Below are 21,653 nucleotides of genomic sequence, written 5' to 3' on the forward strand. Positions count from 1 at the left end.
TCTATTTTTCATCATTTTCCTTCGATTGGGATTTTTGTAGGCGAGTTCATCTGCATACACTGTAAAATAAAATTGTTATTTCAACGGTAAAAAAAACTGTAAAAATGCCACAGTAAAAATCCGTAACCTGGTTAAAAGTATGTTTCCTTATCAAATACGGCGAATAACTGTGAATTGACTTTCCCAGAATTCCCTGCATCACTTTTTATGCTTTTTGTTGACATTACTATGGATTTTTTTAGTTGTTTCCCCATCAGTTATGTACATTAGAGGTTTATGTTAGATCTAATGTTGATAAACAATGCTTTTTTCATGACTTTAATTTAATGCGCTACCATACTGGTGGTTAGAAGCTGTGTGAATGACATAGCGAACCTTCTATACACTGATACACTTTTCTGCTTGTGGGAAAAATTGTTTGTGATTGGCTTTGGTTCATTATGTACCTTTCTCATCACCACCTGCGTATGGCTGTGTTAATGTGTCTAGATGTGTAGATGTTGGTAATTCAAAATGCTGACATATTACATCTATAAATTAATGAACTACGGTAGTTTGCTGTAAAAATGAGGAATTACTTTTATGGATGGTACCGTATTTTTAACGGTGAAATACTGGCAACCACAGTTGCCTTTTTTTACCGTAAATTTTATGGATTTATTTTTTATAGTGCGAGTTATACAAAATTACCCAAAAAACAAATTAAAGCACAGACGAAAACAATATAGCACAATGATAGAAATTAAATATACAGCATTTTATGGTTATTGGTGGTGGATTGAGGCACAGAAACTCGATAATAAAATGTAAAATAACTCCGCATGAGTCTTCATTTTATAAATAAACACATTCATTCTTTGGCAGACTTGATCATTTTTTTGTGGCCAAATTGTTTAAGCTCGTACTCACACTATGTACAGTTGCCTTCAACTGTGCCCAAGCACGGCCTGCACTCACATTACATCCGAGCCGGAGCACGCCTACGTCATCGATGATGCGCTGTTCAGTTTAACTGTAGAGAAACGCTCTCGCTCTTTCTTTCGTTACATCATTTTAGTTGTTTGATGTGCAGTGACACACAGTCAAATATTCATTTGTTCATAAAGTCCTCATGCTGCAGGTATTCGGGGGTTTGTTGAAGGTGCAGCTGACGTGCAGCAAGGGGTTTGTATCTTTAATAAACTATGACAGTTTGCATTCATTGAAAAGTAAGAATGATCAATAAATCCATATGAAACCGTGCCTTAAAAGTAACGTCTCATCTTCAGTTTTGGGCTCAGCCGCGATTTGCACTTTATGTACTGCGCTCTGGCACACCTCTTCCAACCTCGACACTTCTCAAACAAACCGGGCACGGTTCGGATAACATAGTGTGAGTGCACCCTAAGTTCTCTTAAATCTTAGTCACAGGCCTTGAAAACACATCAGAAATCTTTCACACCTTTATATTAGGATTATAATTTGCAATCACATGATGTGCTCTGAGCTGTTTCTTGGTTAATTACAATTCCAATTTGACATTGCAGATCCTGCGATTTGTGTCTATTGCGGATTCGCACGTTGCAATTTCGATGCTGAAATGATATTTCGTGCAGCCCTAGTACATTAATTCTTTTTTTGATTTTGGTATTTGTTTCTGTTGTTTTATTTAATGTCATTTATTTATTTATTTACATTTTTTTTCCTATTGGTTTTGATAATTTTGTCCTTTTTTTTGTTGTTTTTTTTGGAAGAATAGCCACTATATAGGTATGGAGATATAAATACACACAAACAGTGTGAATGATCTGGAGCTGATTGTTATACTCTCCTTTTTTAAAGGCCATTCATATTTATTCAGTTTCCCTCAAATAAATGATGCAATTCATCATTACATAACACTAGAACGAAAGTATGCCCTTTCATTACTGACATGCATTTAACCAGTAAGCTCTAAACAGAATGCACTAATAATAAATAGTCATGTGTGTTTTTACTGTGAATGGGAAATACACACTAACATGCACGCTGTTGCATCTTAACTTATTTTGTACAAGCTGTTTATTCAGTTTCATCAAGGAATGTTTATGACTGGTTATACTCTGAAAGTCAATGAATCTAGTTTGTATCAGGGTCTTTTTATACTTTTTATTTTAAAGAAGATTTAAAATATTATAGCCAAACAGAGCCTCTCACAAAGCCACAACAAGCTTCCACTTTTGACCCACAGCACAACCCCCCCACCCCCCCCCCCCCCCCCCAAAAAAAAAAAAACTGCAAATGCTAGCTTAAGGTTATATAAAATTACCTTTATGCTAGACTACGTCATTATATTTTTATAACATTGAAATTAAGAGATGCTAACATAATCATCAATGCTGTGCAACATAAACGCATCTGTTAAAATCTGAAAAAACAAAACACTTAACTGTTTTATGATCTTATAAGAGCTTTGGTTTCAGTTGCTTTTCTGAGAAAGGGCGTGAAACAGATTCTTTTGATCCTGTAAACGAAAAATGTGTTTGTACACAAACTAGTTTGGTGCCTTTTCATATATCTTGTCTTAAGGATGACCCTGTGAAAATTCAGTAGGAAGTCAGCCATCAAAATAGCTTTTGTCAAATGCTTTTCTCTGTTGGGACCAAAAATATTGTGAAATGTTACGCATTTAACTTTAATACGTTTCTATAGTAATTTATTCAAGCGATAGAAAAATTATTACTAGTCATTACTAATCTCCACACTGTTTCCATTGTAAGAGGCTAAATTATTATATGCGTTTGTTTATATGACAAAACATGTATATTTGACCCCAGAAGGTCCATACTGGCTCCAAAGGCAGATACTGATAAGATCAGGGCCTGGTATGTGGACTTTGGGGGTTTTACGATGTGGTCACATGTTGATTGGTCAGTTTGAATGTCTCAGTATTTGGGCTTTAGTCACATGGTCAAGAAAGATAAAAAATAGGTGGTAAAACGCTGCTCTGTCTCTTTTCTTTTCCTGGCCTGTCTTTCCTGGTCTGCTTTTCTCCTCTGCTCCTCTCCTCTTCTGAATCTTCTCTGACTCTACTATAATCAGGCTAACTTCTGCTCTCTTTGTCTCTCTCTCCCTCCTCCTGGGTCTCCTCTTCTACCTCTGGTAACTTTAATTTTACATTTAAGCTGGGTACAGTTTATATCATATGCTTTTATCATTTCATATTTGATCATTTTAAACAGTTATTTTGTAACTAATTCAGTTGTAACCATAGAGAATTATTGTCATTAAATCATCTCATTTTCAAGTATTTGTGAATTACTTTTGATTTAACATCAACACTTAACTGTTCCATATTACAATACAATACAGTCACATAATATCAACGCTCTCCCACATTTATAGCTGTTAATACTGCCCATTCGGCAGAACTACAGTTCGAACCGCTGTGGTTTTAAAACCCAATCCTACACCATCCATCTAGTTTTATGCGCATTTTTGAAATCTGACATTTAAAAGTGCTTGATGGAAATGCCAAGATCATCATTCATTATGAAAACTATATAAAATGTATGCGCACAATTAAGTAGCATCAACTTTTTATCTAATAAGAAAATACGCGCACTCCAAAAACACTATTTAGGCCTAACAAATAAGATTTAGGGATTCTGATTGTATATAAAATTTCCATCCATTTATATTACATACTTTAAACAATTGAACTAATAAACTTAATCTGATTTGATATAAGTTTGTTAAACATAAATGAAACCAATAAGAACAAGATTGATGTAATAACATCAATAAATACATCAATAAATACAATGCGTTTTAAATTCTTCTTATTAACTTAAAAGAAATTGGATTTAATCTATTGTGTGAAGTATACTATTGATGGAGTTTTGAAGAAGTATTAAATAAACCAATCTCAATTAAACAATTTGGATCTGGCTTTTTCTACAGCTAGATATATTCATTCCATATTCATATATTTTAGCTGATTAAATCTAAAAGTATTGTATTTGAACAGATTTAGATTGATTCATTGAATCAGTCATCTGCACATCAATAACTGTCTGGTTTAGCTCAGCTACTAAATACAACCTCCAAAGACTACGTCGAATAGTTCGGACTGCTGAGCGAATCACTGGTACAACCCTTCCTACTCCCCAAGAACTGTACTTATCCAGAGCAAGCAGAAGGGCTGCCAAAATCACTCTGGACCCCTCACACCCAGCACACTGCCTCTTTGAACTTTTACCTTCTGGTCGACGCTACAGAGCACTGCGCACCAGAACAGACCGACACAGAAACAGTTTCTTTCCTCAGGCAATCCATCTCATGAACACTTGATGATCATAATTGCGGAACCAACATCACTACTTCCCATACACTTTTATACACATATACACTTTAACGACACACTTTACATGTCAAGTTGCACATAACAGCTGCACATATAACGTTGTTTATAGTAATAAACACGTACATACACTTGTCAATCTGTATATTTGCACTCACTACTTCTATTTTTAAAAAATATATATTTATTATGTTTTTTGTCCTGTCTCTGTAATCCTGTTGCACTGTAGAAGCTCTTTCACGAAAACAAATTCCTCGTATGTGTGAACATACCTGGCAATAAAGCTCTTTCTGATTCTGATTCTGATTCGAAGGAATCTGACAACAAATTTTTTATTTTTTTTTTTAAATCGACAAATTAAACGACAAAAAAAGGTTACTTTCATCCATTCATTTTCTTTTTGGCTTAGTCCCTTTATTAATCCGGGGTCGCCACTGAGGAACGAACCACCAACTCATCCAGCACGTTGCCCTTCCAGCCGCAACCCATCTCTGGGAAACATCCACACACATCCATACACACTCATACACTACGGACGATTTAGCCTACCCAATTCACCTGCACCGCATGTCTTTGGACTGTGGGGGAAACCGGAGCACCTGCAGGGAGAACATGCAAACTCCACACAGAAACGCCAACTGACCGAGCTGAGGCTCTTACCAGCAACCTTCTTGCTGTGAGGCAACAGCACTACCTACTGCGCCACTGCGTCGATTAGATTACAAACAGTTAATAATCAACTTTATGGAGATTTTTTTTTTTGAGTGTATATAAACTACAATGGAAACACATTTACTGAATAAAATTCATTATACGCATCAAAACAATCATGTCATTTTGTTTTAACAGATTATGTGAGAATAAAAATGGGCGCGATGGGACGAGATTAATAGCAGCAGACCAACTACTTTGTCAAACATCTGAAATGTTGTTTTGGTAATTCTAAAATCTCTCAACCAAAGTCTGTCATCAAAGTGGTTCAGTATTATAAAATCCACAAGCGTCTGCACTCACAAAGAGCATCTCACGACTCCAAAAACCAGCATGCGTTCATTACATTTCATCTTCAGAAAGTGACTACACTACAGTGGTCACCATTTGAAGTGGATTCATCAAACTTGTCCTAAAACAATTGAACCCATTTTTGTCCTTGGACAATTTTGAAAAGCATTTTTGATTTACTCCGAATGTCGACTACGGTATTTTGTTACGTTTTTTTGACTCATTGAATGAAAACAACTTTTATTCGCAAATGTTTAATGCGATATTCCAGTTTTGCAAATATGTTTAATTCACATCCTTGGATTGAAACACAGCTACTGTCACAAAAGGGTTTCAGAAATCATTCAAACATGATGATTTGCTACTTCTGAAGCATTTATTTTGTTGACTTCTCATTGGAGAATAACAGGTTTCTCTCTCTAGCTCTGCCGTTGTCATCAGCTTCAGCTCTTCTGGTTGTGCTGCTGTGCTTATAAGTGCTGTCGTAAATAAGAGCTAAATGTGAGATGATGTTCTCCCTCTGAGTTCCCATAAGCTCTCTGTCATTTGGAGGAGTTACAGTAGCTCTGATATGCCTTTGGGCCACATGACCTCCTGTGTCGAGCCTCTTCATAACAACGGAAGTATCTAAATAGGAACATTTTCCCCCTGTAGCTCTGCTCTGCTTTACTCTTTATTTGCGGTCATTTAACCCACTCAGAGCCTTGCAGACCTGTTGTGTGATGTTAGAATGGAGCAATATTTTAACTTGGAGAGGGCAAAAATGTAAAAGTATTGTATATTTTATTATTATATGATTTTTAATTGTATAATTTAAGTTTTATTTAATAATTTTTATTTGATTTTGATTTAATTTCATTATAAATCACGTAATGTTCAATTTTTTATTTATCATTTATTTTATAATTTTTATTTAATTTTAATTAATATTAATTGTATTTATTTTTATTTTAGTTCAACACCTTTAATTTATAACGTTAATAATTTTAATTAATTTATCATTTTAATTTTGTTTTATAATTTACATTTTATTTAATGATTTTTATTTGATATTATTATTTTAATGTATAATTTATAATTTCATTCATCATTTTACTTTTTTATTTAATTTATAATTCATTTAAATTTATAATTTTATTTTACAGTTATTATTTATTTAATTATGTTATGCTTTTTTATTTTATAATTTTTATTTTATTTTTATTGTATTTATTTAAATTTTAATTCAACACCTTTATTTTTAATTTTAATTAATTTATAATTTAAATTTAATTTCATAATTTTACTTATTAATTTTTATTTAAATTTATAATTTCATTTATCATTTAAATTTTTTATTTAATTGATCATTTTATTTAATGATTTTTATTTTAATTTCATTTCATTTATCATTTACATTTTTAATTTATAATTAATTTAAATTGATCATTTTATTTCATAATTTTCATGTACTTTTCATTTGTTGTTGTTATTTTTTCATTTTGAAAAAACAAATGTATAATTTTTATTTTTATTTAATAATTTAATTTTAATTTATTTTTATTGTATTTATTTTCATTTTAATTCAGCTCCTCTTTTGAGAGGGAATTTAAACATCTTTTCTTCTGCCTTTTTACTGTAAGAGTTCTGACCTATTTTCTTGCCATGACATGTCAGATGGTTTTTGTGTAGTTAGTGATAGGATTGTTTGGCTACTGGGACAGCATTCAAATATGTCAGCAAAAAGTATGTGTAAATCTCTTCATCACGCAGGCTTACAGTGAGTCATGTGTGATAGGAAGAAATAGGAATTGTTGTTTATAATTGTAGTAGGCTTTGATCTCATTCATCGCTCCGGTGTGTTATTTTTGACACAATCCATCCTGATGAATCACTCCGTTTGACCTACATTTGAGTTTTAGTTGGTTTATTGCCTCCTGCTCCAACTCTTCTGATCCTTATACAGCCGTGCGTTTTACATGAAGCTAAAAATGATTTCCATAATTTAAATCTGATGGAGCGTGCCTTTAAATATAGATCTTTGGTGAGACATCTGTTCATTCTGCTGAACTGTTATGTTAAATTTTTGCTACGTTGTCAGTGTGTGTACATTTTATTACGAAATGTGACCTTTTCTATAAATATTCATTACATGGCTTTCTGGAAAACTTGATTCTCATTGGTTAGTTTCTTACTTTACTTATAAGTATTATACTATTCGATTTTATTCAATTGTCTTTTATATTAATTATATAATTATATTTTATTTTATGATTAAAGGTATTATTTTAGAATTTTAATTTATTGTATTATATAATTGTAATTTTATTTAATCTTTTTAATTAGATTTCATAATATTAATTGAATAATTTTAATGTATTTTATTTATCATTTAAAATGGTAAAAATAATTTTTAAATTTAGCTTTGTATTTTATTTGATCATTTTAATTTATCATTTTACTCAATTTTTATTTTAGTTTTATTGTATAATTATTTTCATTTTCGTTCATCTTTATTTTATCATTTTTATTTAATTGTCTAATTTTCATTTTAGTTAAGAATTTTTATTTTATTTTAAAATGTAGCATTTAATTTGTACAAAAAAACCCACAAAACCACAGAACAAACAAAGAACTCTATAAACCTAAAGACCTACAAAAACAAACCACAAAGCAAACAAAAAAAACCCCTAAAAATTTAAAGACCTACAAAAGCAAGCTATGTTTTTTTTGTCTCAGTCGTTTTCTCATCCCGCTCATTTTATTCCTTTCGTTTTTATCGTTCATTTCTGCTCGCTTGTTTCATTTGTGTCCTCTCGCTCGTTCCTTTGTCTCGCAAACCAAACAAAAAGCCCTAAAAACCTTAAGACCTTCTAAAACAACCCATGTTTCGTTTGTCCCGCTCGTTCATTCGTTTCACAAACAAAAAAGCCCTAAAACCATAAAAGCCTAAAGATTTACATAAACTAACCAAAAACAAACAACAAAACCCTAAACACCTGAAGACCTACAAAAACAAACCACAATAAAACCCTAAAGACCTACAAAAACAAACCACAATAAAACCCTCAAAACCTAAAGACCTACAAAAACAAACCACAATAAAACCCTCAAAACCTAAAGACCTACAAAAACAAACCACAATAAAACCCTCAAAACCTAAAGACCTACAAAAACAAACCACAATAAAACCCTCAAAACCTAAAGACCTACAAAAACAAACCACAATAAAACCCTCAAAACCTAAAGACCTACAAAAACAAACCACAATAAAACCCTCAAAACCTAAAGACCTACAAAAACAAACCACAATAAAACCCTCAAAACCTAAAGACCTACAAAAACAAACCACAATAAAACCCTCAAAACCTAAAGACCTGCAAAAACAAACCACAATAAAACCCTCAAAACCTAAAGACCTACAAAAACAAACCACAATAAACCCTCAAAACCTAAAGACCTACAAAAACAAGCCACAATAAAACCCTCAAAACCTAAAGACCTACAAAAACAAACCACAATAAAACCCTCAAAACCTAAAGACCTACAAAAACAAGCCACAATAAAACCCTCAAAACCTAAAGACCTACAAAAACAAACCACAATAAAACCCTCAAAACCTAAAGACCTACAAAAACAAGCCACAATAAAACCCTCAAAACCTAAAGACCTACAAAAACAAACCACAAAACAAACAAAAAACCCACAAAAACAAACCACAAAACAAACAAAAAACCTACAAAAACAAACCACAAAACAAACAAAAAACCCACAAAAACAAACCACAAAACAAACAAAAACCTACAAAAACAAACCACAAAACCTACAAAAACAAACCACAAAACCTACAAAAACAAACAAAAAACAATTAAAAATAAATTTTAAATTATTTGAAATTAAAATAAAACCATTATAATTTAATTTTATAATTTTTACTTGATCATTTTAGTTAAATTTTAATTTATCGTTGTTAAAATGTTAAATTGGGGTGACGCGGCGGCACAGTAGGTAGTGCTGTTGCCTCACAGCAAGAAGGTCGCTGGTTCGAGCCGGTCAGTTGGCATTTCTGTGTGGAGTTTGCATGTTCTCCCTGCGTTCACATGGGTTTCCTCCGGGTGCTCCGGTTTCCCCAACTAGTCCAAAGACATGCGGTACAGGTGAATTGGGTAGACTAAAATTGTCCATGGTGTATGTGTGTGAATGAGAGTGTATGAGTGTTTCCCAGTAATGGGTTGCAGCTGAAGGGGCATCCGCTGCATAAAACATATGCTGGATAATTGGTGGTTCATTCCGCTGTGGCGACCCCAGATTAATAAAGGGACTAAGCCGAAAAGAAAATGAATGGATAAAAAAAATGCTAAATTCTTGTTACGTTGATAGTGTGTGTACATTTTATTACAGATACACTGTGACCTTTTTTATAAATATTCATTACATGGCTTTCTGGAAAACTTCATTCTCATTGGTCAGTTTTTGTATGATTAACTAATCTGTATAACTGACTGGCAACTCGTATCACTCTGCTTTCTCTTCCTTCTCGCATAATTAGATTTAAACTCAAATCAATACTGAAGATCCTTTGATCGAATCATGTTGCTCTTGGACTTGTAACAAACATGATAATGTGCAGTTAACTGGTTATTAGCTCAAAGATATGATCGCAAGATTGATCACCTGTCCTGGTTTATTGTAAGATGTGAAAGTAAACATGTTAAGCAGTTGCAATTTTTAAAGTTGCCAGCAGCCTCATGTGTGGTTTTAACCTTTGATCAAGTTTTTAACATTCAAGCTTTTTAAATATCTACAGTTGAAGTCAGAATTATTAGCCCCTCTTTGAATTTTTTTTTCTTTTTTAAATATTTCCCAAAGCGATGTTTAACAGAGCAAGGAAATTTCCACAGTATATCTGATAATATTTTTTCTTCTGGAGAAAGTCTTATTAGTTTTATTAAGGATAAAATAAAAGCAGTTTTTAATAAAAAAAAAAAAACATTTTAAGGTTAAAATTATTAGCCCCTTTAAGCTATATTTTTGTTCGATAGTCTGCAGAACAAGCCATTGTTATACAATAACTTGCCTAATTAACCTAGTTAAGCCTTTAAATATCACTTTAAGCTGTATAGAAGTGTCTTGAAGAAATATTTAGTCAAATATTATTTACTGTCATCATGGCAAAGATAAAATAAATCAGTTATTAGAAATGAGTTATTAAAACTATTATGTTTAGAAATGTGCTTCTCTCCGTTAAACAGAAATTGGAGAAATAAAATAAACAGGGGGGCTAATAATTCTGACTTCAACTGTGTGTACTATTATTGTTTTCAGGGGGGTTTGCCTTTAACCAATGCCTTGACCAATCAGGTCATCTTTATCCCCACCTCCCCAGTAGTAGCTGCTCTGCTATGGACTGGAATAGCCCAAAGGTGAACCCTAAGCTTAAAATAAACACTAATGGTGGTAGTCTAAATGAGAGGAAATCAGCCAATCAGAGTCAGATTATCAGGTTTTCACTCAGAATTTTTTTAGTCTGAATTAAAATGAATTAGATCTGAAAATAGCTTTTTTCTAGGGAAATGTTATATAATGAGTAATATTGTTATCGTAGTACTTGACAACAGTATCGTGCAGCCCTAGTTTTAATTGGAGGTATGTCATGATATGGGAAACAAGTTTAATCTTGACTTCCATTTCATGGCGACTTTTAAAATTAATATTCTGTATGTGTACATATGTTGAAGGTGTGGCCTATTAATCGTTAACCAATCCATGTGCATCATTGACAACATACAGAATCCGAGTCTTTCTGCAAACACAACTTTACAATAGACCATTTATTGCTCTCTGCACGTTTTTCCCTTATAAACTTTTCAAGGATTGATTCATTGGCTTGTATCTTTACTGCCGTGACTTGCCCGTGCATGCTTTCTTCAAGTAAACACCTAGTTGCAAAGGCCTGATAACGAAGAGTAGAGTCTCATTAAAGGACTTGACATTGCTTAATGTCCGAGCTTGACTGATTGTTTGGCCACACAAGCCCCGGCGCTGACAGTGTGCTAACATGAGCCTGCATGTGCATGCACGGCTCCTTCTGACTCCTAAATCTAGTCAAGGTGACGCTCTCAGGTTACAATGTGTGACCGTCTGAAATGAGAGTGAGATGGAGCGCTTCACGACAAGCCCCAGCTGTTGTTCATTCTCCAACAAGCCATCTGATAGCTTTCTACAGAGGGCAGATTGATAGATTTATGGGAGATTTAGGAGGAAATGCATGTGATGGGTTAAATAATGATTTTTACAATAATTGATTATTTAGAGAGTATCGGTTTATAGTCATTTTAAATGCATGAATGGTTTTGATAGTGTGAATTAGAGGTGGGTGATATGACCTAAAATTAATATCATGGTATTTTTCATCTTTTGAACGGTGACGGTATAATATCATAGTATTACTTTCAATAGCAAAATAATATACATCTCAAGGAAGAACAGACAAAAGAAAGTCTCACTTCTATCACTCTTTAAAAGTTTTGGTTTGGGTCATTGTAAATGCTCAGTCTCGTTATGAGCTGATCTTCATTTCTCTGTGTTTCTGGAATAAAGCAGGCGAGTCAGCCGCACCAATTTATGAGGAGACAGAGCAGGATTCTCATGATGACCACCGGCGCAATACCGCTCTTTGTTATGAGCCGTAGTTTCAGAGTAAACTTAGTAAAGGTGAGTTTCTTTGGCGAAGATGTGTACAGTGTTAGATTTTATATTTAGCGGACATTTGCGCTGAACACGCGGTGAATGCGACGCATCAAGATTCAGGCACCTTCTCCGAAAACACTCGATTGATCTCAGCTGGCGGATCAACATTTACCTCATGTCATGATCGCTGTCATCTGCGCCATTATTATTATTATAACTTTAGGTGAGGTTTGCAAACCTGTGCACTTTTCACTCTTCAGCTGTTTGCATTTCCTGCAGTAACAAAAGCTCCCTGTTATCTGACAGCGGGAAGCGTTGAGTGACTGACAGCTAATATGAACCAATACAGCAGCAGGGTAGAGCGAATCAGCAAGTTTTTAGAGAAAATCAAATCAGATTGCACTACAACCATTATATTCAGACACACAAATGCTCCCAAATATATTATGAGGGCGCATAGATTACATTTCGGGCGCTCATGCGACCAATATGGTTGCAATTTCGAGGCCTGTAGTATAAGGACAGGTATTCAGACCACAACTGAACGTTTGAAGAAAATTGAATGCCTTATTATGTAGAATTAGCTATTATTGATGTAAATGCAGCTGTTCAAGGCGCATAATTGATTTATTACGGTATTGACGGTATTAGAAAATCCATGTCGTGGCGCAATGTCACACCGGGGATGACTATGACACCGGTGTACCGCCCACCCCTAGTGTGAATGCACTTAGAAAGCATGTATTTTGCTTTAAACTTTTTTCGTATTGATTTAAAATTCAAATTTAATGATTTAATAGTCGACATCTTGTCTATTAAGTAATTTTAAAAAGCCTGACATATACAGTTGAAGACAATTTTTATCCCACTTATAAAATGTAATTATTTTTTATATACTTCCCATGTGGCGTTTAATGGAGCAAGGACATTTTTTTACATTTTTCACAGTAGATTTCTTTTAGCTTGGCTAAAATAAAATAATTATATATGTAAAATATATATAAGTAATTATAAATATATATAAATATATTTTAAAAAAAGCTACCTTAAGATTTGTTTTCTATTGGCTACAATAGAAACAACTGAACAAACTACTGTTGTCCAATGCCTTGCCTTATTAACGTAATTAACCTAGTTTACCTAAATAACCTAAGCTTGTAAATTGGACTTTAAGCTGAATATCTTGCAAAATAACTAACTACATATTGTTCTGTCATAATGGCAAAGAGAAAATAAATTGGTTATCAAAAATTAGTCATTAAATTTAATTCTATTATGTTTAAAAATGATTCGCAAGCTCTGCTGTCTGTTAAAAGGCACTTAAAAAGTCATCAGCTGAATCATATGAATATGAATATTGTACTAAATTAATAAATCTTACATCTCTACAGAATCTCTTGTTCTTTCAAAGTGACTTTCTCATTTTTTCCCAAATCCTCTTTTCATTTTTCAGTCTAGTGAGGTTTAACACTGTGGAAATCACTAAAAATACAGTCCTTTTACAACCAATTATAGATTTTCTTTGCTATTTTTATTATCGTTATTATTATTAACACTACTACTCTAAGGTGTGCATTTTACAATACACTGTTATTGGCTTGTATTTTTCTTTTGTTCTTGTTAAACAATTTTTATTTTTATATATTTTTTTGCACTTAAATTTAATTGTAATTTACTTTTTTGCATCTACAGAACATTGCAGTTCCAGACTCCTGAGACAACAGGTTGAAAAAAAAAAAATCAGTCTGATTGGTTTGCATGGTAAAAGCAGTGTAATGATTTACGTCTCGTTTCATTCATACAGTTAATTTCTCAACCCTGTGAGGTAATAGTTCAAATGTGTTCAGTGGAGTCAAACTAAACTTTAATTTACTTCTTGAGAAATTACATGAGAAAAATGACACCTTGCTTATGTATGGAATCCTGACCATATCATTTTCAGTTCCATGTTTTGTTTTACTTTTAGTACTTTTTTTCTCTCTCTCTCTCATCAATAATAGTGAGAGGGGGAGGCATATGTGCTATTATAATTATTGATGTTGTCATAATTGTTTCGTATAATGGCCACAACCATATCACCCTGCAGCCCAAGACCAGTTACTCACTGAAGCTAAGCAGGGCTGAGCCTGGTCAGTACCTAGATAGGAGATCACATGGGAAAACTTATGGTGCTGTTGGAAATGGTGTTAGAGAGGCCAGCAAGGGGCACTCAACCTGCGTTCTGTGTGAGTCCTAATGCCCCAGTAAAGTGCAGGGGACACTATACTGTCAGTGAGTGGCATCTTTCTGATGAGATCATTAAAAATCCCATGGCATTTCTCGTAAAGAGTAGGAAGGTGTCCTGGATAAATTCCCTCCATTGGCCAATAACGATCATGGCCTCCTAATCATCCCCATCCATTGAATTAGCTCTATCACTGTCTCAACCCTCCACCTATAGCTGGTGTGTGGTGAGCACACTAGTGCCGTCGTCCTGTGGCTGCCGTCACATCATCCAATTGGATGCTGCACACTGGTGGGGGTGTGGAGAGCCTCATGATTGTGAAGCGCTTTAGGTATAAGGCCAAACACGATAAATGTGCTATATAAATGAACGTTACATTGTAATATAATGTCTCAGATCTAAATTCTGGGTTTATCATGAGGGAACTAATATGCAGATATTTAATCTAAAAATAGTGTTCAAAATTCCGGAAAATATTTTCAACATCGTAAGGATTGGTCAAGAGCTACATTTAGTGTATAATGACTTTGCTTTCCCGACACACTGGAGTGTTATTGTTTTTATTAAATGATCCTGCTGTAAGCAGTGTTTCTCTAGTATTACATCATCCATGTGTTTCCCTTTTAGAAAAAGTAACAGTCACTCATTGTGGCAACTTAATTAACGCACTCTGTGCATAATATGACCTGTAAACCTGCCAGATTTATTCAGAAAATTCACCAAGTAGTCTAAAAATCTGTTGTTTTGTACATTTACTGTCAGGTATCAGACATAGTTTCTCAACTAAGCTTGTCCAGCATTAGACTGCATAAGTCTTTAATATCATGAGAATGATTGCCATGTCTGATGTGGTAATGTTTGGGTGAAACTGCGTTAATGAGAGCTCTGATGTAATCGGTTTTAGTCCATTACTTTCACCATGCTGGAATACTGTATAATCAGAAGAAGTCTTTTTTACAATGCTAAATATTGGTTCCATTATTAGCACCTTCAGACATTTCAGCCTTCATTTCAGACATTTCAGACTTCAACATCAGCGTTTTATAACACATCTACAAATCAGGAATTTAACCTTTGTCTTTTGTGTGTTGCAGGCACTCTTGTCATGATGTTTATTGTTCAGAAGAGATCTCCTCTGGCCCAGGACTCCCTGCACAGGATGACGGCAGTTACACAACGCAGGAACCAGGGGCCGGCGAAAAGGTTAGCAGAATAAATACCTCAGCAGTTACCAAACGAATACCTCGACAACTTGCTAGTCAATGAGCACGTGTCTTTATCTGCAGTGGAGTCACATACATTGAACCTCCAGAGAAGGGAGTTAGTTTGGTTGTTGTGTAAGTCTGAATGGTAGTTGTGCAATAGCCCCTCATTCAGAATGCAGACTGTTGTTGACATTGTCATTCAACAAGCTAATCTGCAAAGGCGCTTATAGGCAGGGGCACCAACAAAAAAACACTCCTCTTGTGTAGCTTATAGATTCAAGGCTTTACAGGCGTAAGGAGTGTTCTGGTCGTATTTCTTTAAGCGATAGTTCACTTAGAATGAATTTTCTGTCGTCAATTATTCGCCCTCCGCTTTTTCCAAACCTTTGAGTTTCTTTTTTTCTGTTCAGAAAGAGACACTACCTGACCAAAGATTTCTCGTTGATTCCATTTGTAAGAGCAACAAAAAATATCTTGACTTCTAGGGGATCATTTGGACAGAAGGTGGATCATTTGTGGCAGAAGGTGGATTTTTCTGATAAATCATCTGTTGAACTGCATCTCAATCATCACAAATACTGTAGAAGACCTATTGAAACCCACATGAACTCAAGATTGTCATAGAAATCAGTCAAGTTTGGTAAAGGAAAAATCACGGTTTGGGGTTACATTCAGTATGAGGGCATGCGAGAGATCTGCAGAGTGGATGGCAACATCAACAGCCTGAGGTATCAAGAAATTTGTGCTGCCCATTATATTACAAACCACAGGAGAGGGCAAATTCTTCAGCAGGATAGCGTTCCTTCTCATACTTCAGCCTCCACATCAAAGTTCCTGCACGCAAGTAAGGTCAAGGTGCTCCAGGAAGGGCCAGACCAGTCACCAAATATGAACATTATTGAGCATGTCTAGGGTGAGATGGAGGAAGAGGTATTGAAGATTAATCCAAAGAATCTTGATGAACTCTGGGAGTCCTGCAAGAAGGCGTTCTTTGTCATTCCAGATGACTTTATTAATAAGGTATTTGAGTCATTGTAGAGATGTATAGATGCAGTCCTCCATGCTCATGGGAGTCATACGCAATAAATTTCGTTTTTATTTGTTGTTCATAAAACTTGGATAAACGACAAGACTTTTGCCAGGTAGTGTAGAATGTTTGAAAGTTTATGGTGTTAACAAACCACATTTACAGAGCCTTGAGCTTTCTTTCTTATGTGTGGTTGCAACTTGCAGGTTTATGTTCTGATTTTGGTTCGTATAGATGACTTCGGTCATTGTTGCTTTAATATCTCAGTAGATTTTTTTTTTTTTTTTTTGGAACCAGGTCCATCCTTTTTATTTGCCTTAATCCAGTTGTTCATTAGCACACTACATTAATAGAGCAGTCACGCCTTGTGTCTTTAACGTGTGCTAGTTTTGATCCCAGTTGTAAGTTTTCCCCTTGGGCAATCACAAAAGTGTTTTCTTTTTGCGCCTGCCAAACCTGAATGATAGCTGTTTTTCCTTGAAGAACTTATTCTTTTATCCTCATAAAGCAGGTTCTATCAACTTGCCTGCTGTTGAAGGAATAGTAAAATGTCCTCATCAGTCATGTAATCTACACAAGCACATTGCAAACAGCGCTCAGGTTTTCAGCGGAATGATCACGTTGCTTTAAACAAGATGACAATGAGTCTGTTATCCTCCTGAAAGGACAAAACACAAACGACATAAAAATGTTTGACCTTTCTTCGTCTTTATTTAGATGTTGACATTACACTGTGTTCCCATTTTAGGTCGAAGAGGAAAGGGCGACACATACACAGTCATCGTACGACGTGGGTCTGGAGACAGAGAGAGCTGCGCTAAAGGAAACATCATTGCACTCACAAGAAGCCCCACATGAAGAGAAGCACAAACAGGTGACTGTGCAGTTATACCATAATATCAGACATCCCAAGTCTCGTGGAATCTCCAGGAGTCTCCCGCATATGCATAGAGATTCTCTGATGCCCGCAAATGAGCACCCCTCCCTCTTCATCTAAGTTGAAGCAATTCATGTTCTTGTAATCAACAAATATTGGCTACAGTGATCACCGCTTTATGCACATCCACAAGTGATTACACTAATACACAGACACTGGAGTGTTTGAAAAGAGCCTACGTTAGGTGACCGGCCTAGAGGAAACACACCCAGCTGATGGTTGGCCGATGGGCAGTGTCAAGCCATTAGGGTACATCAGTCAGGCTAGCTTGTTGGAGGTAGCTCGTGTTGGAGGAAGTTGACCTCATTCAGCATGTAGAATTGTTGTTTATTGATGAAAGAGAGCACTCTTATTTGCTGTACATCTACAAATCTGAGCATGAGAACAAAAACTTAAGTGATGGAACCGGACCGAGGACCGGAATTGAGAACCACTGGCTTAGTGTGTCCCAGGCTTATGAGCAGAAGTATGAACAATCCACATATGGATCAGCTGATAGATCCAGTGTCTGTCTATCAGTGTAATCTCCAGTGAAGAACATCAAGCAATGATCATTTCAGCCAATCACAGTCATATCTGTTGAGCACATTTGACATCCCTACAACCAAAAAAACTTTGTTTGGGATCACTGGATCACTCTAATGGAGTGAAACAGCTTATAGGGTGCAACCTATTCACCTTTGGTTCTGGAAGGCTGCGTCCAAAACCGCCTACTACTCAGTAGGTACTGCATTTGAATTTAAATGTACAACTCAGCTGTTAGAGAAGTACATTCTTTACAGTATAAATGTGAGCAGTATGAATGGAACTCGGACATACTACATCCGCCATTTTGTCATGATCACGTGGCCTACCAGTGTGAGTTGTTTCGCTTCACTCCCATTTATAAATTCTCTAGCGGGACATCATGGGATAGCGTAACATCCATATGATGCGCACTTCAAAATCTCGCCAGAAGTAGTAGGTCATCCAGGTACTTCTCGTATACTGATTTTCAAATACTTTGAATTCGGACATACTACTTGACTCGCATACTGATTTTAGTGTAATATATAGTATGGAAGTATGCAATTTCAGACGCAGCCGAAATGTTTCCCATTTATTCTTCCCAAAGAGTTTTTGATTAATATTATTATTACTGTTAATGAATTATTGTTATTAATACATTAATATTGTATATAAACCAAATCAGTTAGCTCCTAAAGTTAATCATAACATTAAAAAACTTGGATTTAAAGCTGTTTTATTTTAGTTATTTAACATTTCTATGAGTTAAGCATCACAAAAATGTACAATAAACAATATGTTTTACCTTTATTGCAAAGTACGGATGTTTTGTTTACAGATAATTATGTTGCTTTAAAAGATTGCCCTTTGCAGTGCCTCATGGAAAAGCATGCAGCATTATTTTCTTGTGATATTTCAACTTTAATTTATATAATTGCTGGAGATTTGCTTGAAGATTCATGGGTAATGCTCTTTTCACTAGGAATATTTTTTTTGTTAAACAATTGATGAAAAGAAACTGAAAGAATGTGGGCTAATGGCATCAACCAAACTTAACAACCCTGTAGCTCACAGTTGAACAAGTTGAGTTTAAAAATCACTTGCCTTTTGGAGGAACACATTGGATTTGTACTTTCAGAACCTGGCAGCTGTTGCACTTTATTGCAGTGATCCTCCATCTCATGTCCACACCTATTTCATTATATTTTCTCAATGACACAATCATTTTATGTTGCTTAATCTGTTTGTCTGTGTCTCCATCATAGACTGTGAATTTGGAAGGGGTGCTGGAGGAGCCACAGATTCAGCATGACTCTCTCCCAGATCTAGAACAACAACAACAACAACAACAAGAGCAGCAACCAGAAGGCCAGAGCTCACTACATCCAGACCAACAAGATTTAGCTCAACCACCAACACTCGCACAGCCCGAAACGGCGCCATCACTATCCCAACCAGACCCAGAAGTTCCCCAGGCCACTGCCACAGAGGACCATGCCGCCCAGGCCTCCACTGATGAAACCCCAACACAGCCTGACCCACACGGAGAAGAAGATGCCTCTGCACCTGCAGATGAACTCCAGAACAGCCCAGAGTCCACCTCACCTACCTCAGTCACCTCCTCCGAGAGCCTCTCCAGGTGAGTACACACACACCAACCATGGGAGAGGAGAGGGAGGGGAACTTTAATGTTTGTTTTATCATTCATTTGAATTGTCTGTGTTCACCTTCATTTTGATTTTGTTCTCATATTGATTGACCATTCCTGACTGTACAGTCGCCACTTTATGGACTTTGTACCTCGCCAGCTTTGGAGCGACAATTATTTTTTTCGGTCACCTCACAGTGGATCTCACCTTCTTTGCTAGACCACTGTGGTGTTTTTATTTACTGGACTTGGAGAATTTATGAATCCTTCATTTTCAAAAAGGACAAGATGGCTAGACAGGGATGTGTATGAATGTAATCAATCATTCCTGTGGGAACCGTCAACTGCAAAATTCTGGACAAATCTCTACTCCATAATTGGAGCCAGCCAGATTTTTCTCTCTCTACCCTTTCTCTCTTTCTCTTTCTCTCTCTCTCTCTCTCTCTCTCTCTCTCTCTCTTTCTCTCTCTGTCTCTCTCTCTCTCTCTCTCTCTCTCTCTCTGTTAGTCTTTTACATTCTCTTGGTAAACGGCATATGATTTCTTTCCTTCAGTGGACTAGACGTCCCGCGTCCTGATGCCCCTGTAGAGAACTCTAGTGCCAGTCAGTGTGAGGTGGGCTCTGTGCCCCCATTCAGCCAACAGCTTGGCACAACGCTCACCAGGTGAGTACTGAGCAACAGGTAAACGGCAGGTAACACTGCGGTAACTCCCAGTACTCGCGTTGCATCAAGTGACTTGGTAACCAATTGTTAACCAAGTAACGGAGCTGCTTCAATCTCATCAAGCCTCGACTACTTGCCTTGCCTTTTCATTTCTCATTCATTTATTTGTGTTGTTTATTTGGGCAGTCTGCTCTAACAGTTGTTTTTCATCATTCACCATTTTAATGCTTGATGATTTTGCTTGAGTGAACAAAGATTTTATTGTTGATTGTTTTAGCGGTTTACTAATGTCTCTTCATATCCCCTCTGTCTCTCTCTCTTCTCTGTTTTCACTACTCAATAGTGTTGTGGAGGAGCATGTGGAGACACAAACAGAGAACCAGTCCTCTGTGTTGGAACAGAGTACGGAGACCAGTACTGACCCGACTGACTCCCTGGTCCCAAGTGAGCTGGACCTCACAGAGACAGGGCAGACAGACCGTATTCCTCCACCTACGGAAAGCCAGCAGGTACACTCATAAACTATAGGCTTGTTTGTTAGACTAATTGAAAATGTGAGAGATAATCAAAGAAACAAAAAAAAAGCTTGTATTATTTCCACACATTTACCTATGTATGGTAAAAAAAATCGCATGGTCTTCCCTGACTCACAAAACCCACAACAGATTACATTAATGCGTTAATATTTCTTTAATACAAATTAATTGTTTGATAAGGTTTGACAACAGCTACTTGCCGTCATCGCAGCCATATCATTGTGTGTAGATAGTATATGATTGATCAAGACATGACTCTTGTACTTCCATATGGAAGTTTGGATTAAACCAAAGTAGTGCTAACTGAATTTGAATTAAAATTTGAATCAGATTTAATTTAAACTTTCATATGCATCTAAAGAAGCCATGCTGAAAGCAGTTAGAATGAAGATCTCGACATTTAAATACTCTAAAATTATACAGTTGTACAATATTATGTAATTTTGCGACTTGGCACATTTAATAGAATCATTCTGGACACACATTACCATGCATTTAATCAATTTTCATTTGAAAAATGTACTAAACATATCAATTAAATGCATCTTTGCTGAATGACGTATACACTCGTTGCCTATTTTTTTAGATACACCTACCTATTAACGGGTTGTATGCCCTTTTACCTTCGGAACTGCCTTAATCCTTCATGGCATAGATTTAATAAGATACTGTAAATATTCTTCTGAGATTTTGGTCCATATTGACATGATAGCATCACACAGTCGCTGCAGATTTGTCGGCTGCACATCAATGATGTGAATCTCCCGTTCCACCACATCCCAAAGGTGCTCTATTGGTGACTGTGGAGGCCATTTAAGTACAGTGAACTCATTTTCATGCTCAAGAAACTAGTCTGAGATGATTTGTGCTTTATGACATGGTGAAGTAGCCATCAGGATATTGGTACTCTGTG

The 21,653-nt window shown here is 35.7% G+C and overlaps 1 protein-coding gene across 4 annotated transcripts in view; it reads left to right on the forward strand.

Moving 5' to 3' along the window:
• suco (SUN domain containing ossification factor) overlaps positions 1 to 21,653 on the forward strand; it is a 105,951-nt gene that overhangs the window by 39,219 nt on the left and 45,079 nt on the right. For 3 of the 4 annotated variants that reach the window (XM_056481298.1, XM_056481299.1, XM_056481300.1), the window contains exons 2-6: positions 15,311 to 15,419; positions 17,197 to 17,322; positions 19,158 to 19,531; positions 20,094 to 20,204; positions 20,548 to 20,713. In XM_056481298.1, the coding sequence (XP_056337273.1) occupies positions 15,311 to 15,419; positions 17,197 to 17,322; positions 19,158 to 19,531; positions 20,094 to 20,204; positions 20,548 to 20,713 (886 nt within the window). The remainder of the gene's footprint in view (positions 1 to 15,310; positions 15,420 to 17,196; positions 17,323 to 19,157; positions 19,532 to 20,093; positions 20,205 to 20,547; positions 20,714 to 21,653) is intronic. The other variant, XM_056481301.1, reaches the window with a different exon arrangement.

The sequence above is a fragment of the Danio aesculapii genome, chromosome 20, assembly GCF_903798145.1.
Source record: "Danio aesculapii chromosome 20, fDanAes4.1, whole genome shotgun sequence".
In the NCBI taxonomy this organism is placed as follows: domain Eukaryota; kingdom Metazoa; phylum Chordata; class Actinopteri; order Cypriniformes; family Danionidae; genus Danio; species Danio aesculapii.